This window comes from Mustela nigripes, chromosome 3, assembly GCF_022355385.1.
Source record: "Mustela nigripes isolate SB6536 chromosome 3, MUSNIG.SB6536, whole genome shotgun sequence".
In the NCBI taxonomy this organism is placed as follows: domain Eukaryota; kingdom Metazoa; phylum Chordata; class Mammalia; order Carnivora; family Mustelidae; genus Mustela; species Mustela nigripes.
The window spans coordinates 160,964,984-160,974,916 of record NC_081559.1 but is presented as its reverse complement, the minus strand read 5'-3'; the positions used below and the strand labels follow the sequence as shown (position 1 = coordinate 160,974,916).

At 42.7% G+C, this 9,933-nt stretch overlaps 1 protein-coding gene across 1 annotated transcript in view; it reads left to right on the top strand.

The window, feature by feature from the left end:
* The first annotated feature begins 490 nt into the window (after nucleotides 1-490).
* RGS22 (regulator of G protein signaling 22) overlaps nucleotides 491-9,933 on the top strand; it is a 118,269-nt gene continuing 108,826 nt past the window's right edge. Inside the window, exons 1-2 of the mRNA XM_059394928.1 lie at nucleotides 491-585; nucleotides 1,097-1,125. Of these exons, the coding sequence (XP_059250911.1) occupies nucleotides 561-585; nucleotides 1,097-1,125 (54 nt within the window). The 5' untranslated portion in view covers nucleotides 491-560. The remainder of the gene's footprint in view (nucleotides 586-1,096; nucleotides 1,126-9,933) is intronic.

Below are 9,933 nucleotides of genomic sequence, written 5' to 3'. Positions count from 1 at the left end.
GTGGCTATGTCCTCCGTCGGCATCAAGGAAACCCGCGAGGGCCGACTCCCCTCTCTCGCTCCCCTTCTCAGGACCAGCCCATCTGTCCCTCTCTGTCCCTCACCCGCACCCGCTCGCCGGCCGGTCATTTCTAGCTAAGCAGTCACCCAATTTCCTGGACGGTGCGGCCAAGGTCTCGACGTGAGGGAACAGGCCGGAGCCGCGGACACCGCGGCACGAGGCCCGGGCAAGTCGGGTGTCTCCCCGGGGGAGGCCGCGCGGGTCCCCCCACCGGTGGCGGCGGCGTCCGCCCCTGGCCGGGAAGGAGGACACGCTGCGGCGGGCCGGTGCCCCGGGAAAGGCGCGCGCCGCCGCCCTGGCCTCGGGCGCCCGCCTGCCCGCATTGTCTCAGCTCCATAGCAACTCGGCGGCGGCGGGGGCCACGCGCGCTGCGCGGCGTCGGCGTGCGCTCCGGCTCCGGCTCCCGCTCCCGCTCCGGCTGCCGGGGAGAGACCGGCGCTACCGGGCGATGGCGCCCTGACGGGCCCGCGCGGGCGCCGGGCGCGGGCAACGGCGGCGGCATGCCCGAGAAGCGGCTCACCGCGGGTAGGTGCGGCGGCGGCGGGGACCACACACCCACCTCTGGACGTGACTTCACGCCCGGGCATCCCCCTCGCCCCCCCCCACGCCCCCAAACTTCCCCAAACCTGGCTCCCCTGCGCTCTCTCAGCGTTTTATTGCGAATCTCACCCCCCTCCCACCACACCCCCTCCCCTCGCCCCGGACGCCCCCCCGTTTGCATCGCCTCATTGGCACCGTCTTATTTTGTCTTGCTTAATTCTCCGTTTTCCAGCTGGAATAATGGAAGCCTACAAGGTTAACTTCAGGGTCACAGTGAATTAGTGGCCATGCTGGATTCCAGAGGCCCTTCCTCCCCACTTCCACCTTGAATTCCAACTTAAAATTCAATCCATGTGCAGGGAATGAACAGAGGGCCAAAATCTTCCTGAGCTTGCCCGTGTATAAAGCAGGGCTAGGTGCTGTCTCAAATTATTTCATTTACTTTAAAAGGAAATCAGATTCGAGTGAGATAATGTCATATTTTATCTTGTTTCAGAGCCACCAGATATTACAGAAGAAGGATTTGTAAGTACAATTTTAGAGGGCCATTCCCTCCACCCCTTGGCTTTTTAAAATCATAGTTTGTAGGAAAAAAAAGCTGTATATTTTCTTTTCTCCTTTTTGCCAAATGAATATAATAGAAGCTTTGGCTTCCTAACCGCGGTGGTGAGTATAAGGCATTTTTACATTCTTGAACAGGTACCTTTTTAAGAAGAGGCCAGCGGATTTTTATAGTGGATGCTACTTACTGTTCAAGTTCTTTTACATAAATGACCTCATTTAATTTATCTAAACTCTTTCATGACTCCGTGAGAGGTAGGTTTTATCTCCATGGTTTTATTGCCAGGTGGGGGTGCAGTTCCTGGTTTTGTAAACATTAGTAGATGGCACTGATTGATAACAAGTGGTCAATTTATAGTTGTAATTACTTTTAAAAGGTACTAAATGTTTTCAGGTCAGACTTCTGGTGAGTTGAGTAGTAGTAAGTACTTTGCCTAGTACTTGATATACATGATCATTTCTGTGAGTGCTATATTTAGGATGGGTTCTGTTGTAACTCCTGTTGGATTATTAAGGAACTTGCTCAAACAGCTAGATAGAAGGTAGCAGAGCTTCTTTCTTTCTAAGGTTGGAGTCCAATTCCAAGAGCCCTGGTTAGGGGGCCCTGTAGGGGCAGAGGGCAGGCTGCCCCAATATGGGCCGCTTTGGCATGAAGATTATTTTGGGATAAAAAGCACCTGAAATCTAGCAGATTCAGGAACAGCTCTTTACCTCTCCCACAACTGCCTAAAAAGGATTTAGGTCGAGAATCCAGGAAGAGAACCACCACCACCAAGAACGATATGATGGTATGAACGAGGTATGGTAGACAGGGAGGACTGGCAAGGCCTGTTTGATCCAAGTCCTTCATGTCCCTTTGTTTCCAAGTGTCCCAGGACACATTTGTTTACCATTTACTTGTTCATCTTCCTATGAATTGCACTCTCTCCCTTGGAAGTCCCAGACCCCTACCCTTCTCCTTAAGTCAGAACAACATATATGCCTCATTTTGCCTGTTTTTGGAATTTCCATGTCTTTGTGGATTCCCCGTGTGCACACTATTCAATCTGATCTTCTTCTGTTAATTTGTCTCATGTAAATGTAATTCTTAGTCATGCTGGAAGACCTTGAGGGCAGACAAAAATTTTTCCTCCCCTTCACCACTTCTCTGTGCTATTTCACTTATGTCTTCTAACACTTATTTCTCTTGTTGGCCAATTATCTTATTTGCTTTTGGCTTTTTATTCAACAAACATGAGTGCCTCTGTATTCACAGTCACTACTACATGCTGAAGAGAAGTCTCGAAAAGTTTGCAGTCTAGCAGAAGGGGCTGCGAGAGGAGAGAGTGAGGGACTCCATCTGTTAGCACCTTCCATTTTCACCCTTCTGGACCTTTGGTCCACTACTGAGAGAGAGAGAGAGACATACAGAAAAACATCAAGTTAGAGAGACAAACAGCCTGCCAGAAACTCCACCCATCTTCTTGTTGCCTCAGCGTAATCCTGGGTAGTGGCAGATTTTTTTTAAATTTTTTTTTATAAACATATATTTTTATCCCCAGGGGTACAGGTCTGTGAATTGCCAGGTTTACACACTTCACAGCACTCACCATAGCCCATACCCTCCCAATGTCCATAACCCCACCCCCCTTTTTCCAACCCCCCTCCCCCCAGCAACTTTCAGTTTGTTTTGTGAGATTAAGAGTCACTTATGGTTTGTCTCCCTCCCAATCCCATCTTGTTTCATTTATTTTTCTCCTACCCCCTTAACCCTCCATGTTGCATTTCTACTTCCTCTTATCAGGGAGATCATATGATAGTTGTCTTTCTCCGATTGACTTATTTCGCTAAGCATGATACCCTCTAGTTCCATCCACGTCATCGCAAATGGCAAGATTTCATTTCTTTTGATGGCTGCATAGTATTCCATTGTGTATATATACCACATCTTCTTTATCCATTCACCTGTTGGTGGACATCTAGGTTCTTTACATAGTTTGGCTATGGTGGCAGATTTTTTTTTTTAACTCCTTCCAGATTGTTCTTCATTCCCGCAGGAGGTCAACATTTCTGGAGCCAATCTTTCCCATACAGTTCCTCCATAAACTGTCTGAGGAGCACTCAGCAGCATTGCACTTAACTGTTTGAATAGCCCTCTGACCCCTCAGGTCTTTGTAGCTGTTTGGGAACTCATAACAGCTCGAAGACTCTACTGGCCACTCCTCTTTGTCTTGGTGTCTCCAATACCACCATCTCCTGGTTTCCCATCTCTCCTGTTCTTGTCCTCATTTCTGGCTTCTCTTTCTTTGCCCATCAAAGCGTTGACTTTCTTTAGGACTCTGTTACACAGACTCCCTCTCATGGAGCAATTCTTCTCCTATAGTTTTAGCTACTCTTACTTCCCAGGGTTTCCAGATCTATACCTCTCCAGCCCAGATGCATCTTCTGATGCCAGACCTTGATATCTGTTGGGTTGTGCGGCACCTTCATCAGCTGGATGCCCCTGCATCACCACCACAGTCATATTCCACACACTCTTTCTCAAGAGTATATGATAAAATGAGCTTATCTCTCTGCTCCCCTCAGCCCCGTGCTGTTTTTCTTCCCCTTTTTCTTGTTTTTGTTCATGGTGCCACTGCCATTCTGTCGTCCAAGAAGCCAGAACTTTCTTCCCCTTTCTTCCCTCTCACCTGCAATCATTTACCAAGTTCCTTTCTTAGCTGGGTCTTTTTCTCTATACTCATAGCTACTGTCTTATTTCAGGCCCTCATCCCTGGGCCTGGACTCTGGCAGTCGTCCTAACTGATATCACTGCCTCCAATATTCCTCTGTCGACTCCAATTTTTCTTGGCCTAAAGCTTAAAGTGCAAACTCCTGTGCATTGACTTCACTGGATGATATTGCTTTGCTCTGTCTACCTTCAGATTCTCCCCCTATCACTCCAGCCCCAGCTGTCAGATTGCTATTAACTCTTTTAAAGAATGACCATGTTCCTTGATTGCTCAACTCTTGTTAATCCTACTATTTATTGACTGCTGACTACAGGCTAGTGTTTAACCTCAAAACAACTCCATTAGGTGGTTATTAATCACCCACGTTTCCCAGATGAGGAAGTTGAAGTCCACAACTGTTCACCAACTTGGCCTGAGGCCACGTATCTAGGAACCTGCAGAGCCAGAATGTCAAACACCTCCCTTCCACATTCAAAATCTTTTCTATAACTTTTTAGCCTTTTTTAACCTTACCTCCCAACACTTTCCGTGTGATAGACAATGTTCATACCATTTGAGGATTATAAAGTACTTCCACATTTCTTCTGCTCCAGCCGAAATGCGAACTGCTCCTCCTTGCCTTTGCCGCGGGATTTTGTCTCAGCTGCCCTCCCCCCCTCTCTCCCAATCTTTCTTGTCAGGGCCCAGCTCACCTCCTCAAGGACAGCTGACCAACCTCTTGCCGCTTGTGGTAGATACCAGTTTGTGACCAGCTTCTCCAGTTCAAGTGCTCACCCAGGATTATCCGTAGATGAAATAATGCATGCCTTGCACATCTATTTACTTCTGTTTTTCAAAAGTAGTCAAAATAATTTTTTCTCATTAATATTCTTAGAAAAATAATGTGGCAGAGCTCTCTGGAACCCCCAGATCGATTCTACCCTTTCCCACAATATATGCTAGACACATTGCTTTCTAGATTAGACTTCATTTTCTAGCTAATGTTTACACAGATTAAATAACCAACCACTATGTCACACAGCTAGTACCTGGTCAAGCCACAGTTAGAACCTGGATCTAACTGACTCTATCTCACACACAAAGATGCCCTTTTCTTCTTTCCTGATGACTGGAATGAGGATGTGATGATTGAGCTGAAGCAGTTAGCTGGGATCATGAGGTAGAAGTGGCATCAGCTTTCCAGAAGTGAGATGCAACACGTCTGCTCACATTCCATGGACCACAGTTTGGTTACATGACCACATTTAGTTGCAAGGAAGCTTAGAAAACGTAGTCTTTTAGAATAAATCATTTGTTGTCAGGGACACATTGCGTTGTGTCTATTTAACTTTTTATGTGTATAATTTGCAATTTCTTCACGCAATTGTGAATTCCTGCAGGGCTGGTACTGGGTCTCAGACAACTTAATATTCCCTGTGGTGTGTAGCACAATGTCCAGAATGTGCTATTAGATGATATAAATTTTGGCTGATGGGTATTTTCATATATGATAGTGTGATGTGTTTATTTTTTATTTTGTTTTATTTAAAACATTTTTAGAGTTGACACTCAATGTTAACATTCGTTTCAGAGGTACAACACAGTGATTCAACTTCTCTATATGTTATGCTATGTTTCACTTATCATTTTTTGCCAAGTTTCTTTTGATACATGTTCTATATTTCTCAAGCACCTCTCTCGGCATTCTTCCATTTCAGTGTCTTTGTTAATTTTGTATTTGATTGGTTTTTGATAATTCTCTCTTAGGGAAAATACATACAAAATGTTAATACATTCAATTTTCTTTGGGGGAATATTTTTAATTACAAAAGCAATGTATGAATATTCTTATAAATGATCCAGATAATAAAAGTGATAAAGTGAATGCTTCTTACCGTCACTTCCCTCTAGCCAAGCCCCTTTCAGCAAGCTACTTGTGGAGTTTGTTTCATCTTGTATCCTCCTTTTCTGACTGTTTTAATCTTTTAACATTATCTCTCTTTTTTATTTTATTAATATTGTTTTATTAGAGTCTTTATTAAGTTATTAGTCTTTTCAGCTTTCATGTCTTTAGTGTAATCGTTCAAGCATTCATTCAACAAAAATGTTGTAATCATCTGTTATCTAAAAACATTGAGAATTTATTTATTTATTTAGAGTTACTTATTTATTTTGAGAGAGAGAGAGAGAGCAGGGTAGGGGCAGAGGAAGAGAGAGAGAGAGAGAATCTCCGGCAGAGCCCACGCTGAGCACAGAGGCCAATGTGGGCTTGATGCTGGGACCCCAAGACCATAATCTGAGCCAAAATTGAGAGTCAGGTGCTTGACCAACTGAGTCACCCAGGTGCATTGGGAATTTCAAAAAGCATTGGGAATTTCAAAAGTGAATAAAAAACAGTCTTGCATGCCTAGGTGGCTCAGTGGGTAAAGCCTCTGCCTTCAGCGTGGGTCACGATCTCAGGGTTCTAAGATCAAGCCCGCATTGATCGGGCTTTCTGCTCAGCAGGGGGTCTGCTTCCCTGCTCTCTCTGCCAGCCTCTCTGCCTGCTTGTGATCTTTCTCTCTCTCTCTGTCAAATAAATAAATAAAATCTTTTTTAAAAAGAGTCTTTTTCTTCCAAAAGTTCACAATCCAGTGGGTGAATACTAAAACAGGCAGTTTTAGTATGAAGTATTAAAGATTGTGATGGGGAAACATAGATACTTTTGGGAAAGAAAAGGATAGATAGAATAAAGTAAGAAAAGATTTTCTAGATAGAATAATTAGCATGTACAGAGGTGCAGAACTGTAAAAAAATTGCTATGACTGAAGTATGGTAGTTTGAGTTGGGATTGGAGAGCTCGGCAGTAGCCAAATTGCATTCAACATAAACTTTTTGTGATACCAAGATTGGGGATTAGGGGACAGGTGGATCTCTTTGTATTAACTGAGATGTGGTTAGAAAATCTGACTCATAGTGTGGTGTGATTAAGGAGGGGTAGGGAAGATGAGGTTTGGCATGTTATGACCAGGAGGGTAGAACAGAGGTGCTAGGGGTCTGACCCTTAGTGGATTGGATTCCAGGGTAGTGGTCAGAAGATGTTCAGATGTCCAGGGGTTTATTCCAGAGAGAATGATAGTGATTTGGATCTGTCATTCAGTACACAGGAAGCTAAGAAGGCTGTCAGTAAGGTGCCAAGAGACTTGGGTATTGTTTCCTTGTACATAAGTCTCCACTCCTTTATACTATGAAAAAATTTAAACATACAAGGAAATTGAAAGAATTGTATAGAGAACCCCTATACCCACCACCAAGATGTCACAGTTATTAACATTTTGAGACATATGTTTTTACATGTTTCTATCCTGTCTACCATGCCATCTATCCATCAATCCATGTTTTAAATCTGTTTCAAAGTAAATTGCAGGCAACCCTAAGATATATATGCACCCTAAACAGTTCTCTCTCTGTTTTTTTTTAGAGAGAGACTGAGAGCACAAGCAGGGGCTGGGGGGTAAGAGCAGAAGGTGAGGGAGGGAGAATCCCAAGCAGGCTCCATTCCCAGCGCAGAGCCCAACATAGGGCTCAATCTCACGACCCTGAGATCATGACCTGAGCCAAAATCAAGAGTCAGATGCTCAGCTGACTGAGCCACCTGGGTGGCTCTGTATTCATTAGACAATAATTTCCCATTACCCCCTCCCAAGTCTCTGGGTACCATTAATCTGCTTTCTGTCTTCACAGATTTGACTATTCTAGGTACCTCATATAAGTAGAATCATAAAAGATTGGTCCTTTCGTGTCTGGCTTATTTTATTTAGCATAACATTTTCAAGGATCATCCATGTTGTTGTATGAATTAGAATTTCATTCCTTTTTAAGGCTAAATAACATTCCATGTAGTATATACCACATCTTGTTTATCCTTGGTATGTCTGTGGACATATAAGTTGTTTCCACTTTTTGGCTATTATGAATAATGAATGCCACTATGAACACGGGTGTACAAAATTCTGTTTTTGTCCCTGCCATCAGTTCTTTTGGGCATATACCCAGAACTGGAATTGCTGGGTCATAAGGTAATTATGTATTTAATTTTTTGAGGAACTGCCACACTGTGTTGCATAGGAGCTAGGCTATCTCACATTCCCACCAGCAGGGTACAAGGGTCCGAATCTCCACATCGTCACTAATACTTGTTATTTTACTTTTTTTTTTTTTAATTGCAGCCCACCTCATAGATGTGAAGTGATAGCTCATTGTGGTTTTGATTTTAATTTCTTATTGCTAGTAATGTTAAGGGTCTTTTTACATGCTTATTGACTATTTGAATATCTTCTTTGGAGAAATATCTATACAAGACTTCTGCCCATTTAAAAAATTTAGGTTGTTTATCTTTTTCCTGCTTATTAGGTGTATGATTTGCAAATATTTTCTTACATTCTGTAGGCAGTCTTTTCCCTTTCTTAAGAGATGCCTTCGATGCACAAAATTTTAAGATTTTCATGAAGTCCAATTTTTCTTTGGTTACTCATGCTTTTGGTGTAATATCTAAGAATCCATTGGCAAATACAGGGTCATAAAGAATTATCTTTATGTTTTTTGGAAGTATTTTATAGTTTTAGCTCTTATATTTGGGCCTTTCACCCATTTTGAGTTAGTTTATGTGTATGGTATAAAGTAAGGGTCTAACTTCATTTTTTTGCATATGAATATTTAGTTTCCTAGCACCATTTGTTGAAAAACAGTGTCCTTTCCTCATTGAATGGTCTTAGCACCCTTGTTAAACATTATTTGAGCATGTATGAGAGGGCTTATTTATGGACTCTATTCCAGTGGTCTGTAGCTCTGTTTTTTATGCCATACTGTTTTGATTACTATAGTTTTGTAGTAAGTAAGTATTGAAATCAGGGTATGTGAATCTTCCAAACTTGTTCTTTTTTAAGACGGTTTTGCTATTTGAGGTCCCTTGAAATTCCATATGAGTTTTAGGATGGGTTTTTCTATTTCTGCAAAAAATAGTGTTATTGGGATTTTGGTGGAGATCTGTTATAAATAATGTTATTGGGATTTTGGTACTAAATCTGTAAGTTGTTTTGGGTGGTATTGTCATCTTAATAATACTGTCTTCCAATTCATAAACATGGTATGTCTTTCCAGGTATTTATGTCTTCTCTTCTTTGCAGCAAATTTCTTTGTAAATGAAATTATTTTCTTAATTTCCTTTTTGGATGTAGGTAACTTTTTTTTTTTTTTAAAGATTTTATTTATTTATTTGACAGAGATCACAAGTAGGCATAGAGGCACAGAGGCAGGCAGAGAGAGAGAGGAGGAAGCAGGCTCCCTGCCAAGCAGAGAGCCCGATGCGGGACTCGATCCCAGGACCCTGAGATCATGACCCGAGCCGAAGGCAGCGGCTTAACCCACTGAGCCACCCAGGCGCCCCTAGGTAACTTTTTAATATCAAGTTGTATAGTCAAAATGTCTGCATGCAGTTACTAATCAAGATTTTTTAATGGTGATCTCTTAAAATTCTTGAATAGTCTCTGCTGTTAAGAAACTGTTTTACCCAGTAAGAGTTAAAATTTTTTAGACTTTTTTTTTTTTAAAGATTTTTTTTTAATTTATCTGACAGAGATCACAAGTAGGCAGAGAGAGGCAAGCAGAGAGAGAGGAGGAAGCAGGCTCCCTGCAGAGCAGAGAGCCTGATGCGGGACTTGATCCCAGGACCCTGGTATCATGACCTGAGCCGAAGGCAGCGGCTTAACCCACTGAGCCACCCAGGCGCCCCTAGGTAACTTTTTAATATCAAGTTGTATAGTCAAAATGTCTGCATGCAGTTACTAATCAAGATTTTTTAATGGTGATCTCTTAAAATTCTTGAATAGTCTCTGCTGTTAAGAAACTGTTTTACCCAGTAAGAGTTAAAATTTTTTAGACTTTTTTTTTTTAAAGATTTTTTTTTAATTTATCTGACAGAGATCACAAGTAGGCAGAGAGAGGCAAGCAGAGAGAGAGGAGGAAGCAGGCTCCCTGCAGAGCAGAGAGCCTGATGCGGGACTTGATCCCAGGACCCTGGTATCATGACCTGAGCCGAAGGCAG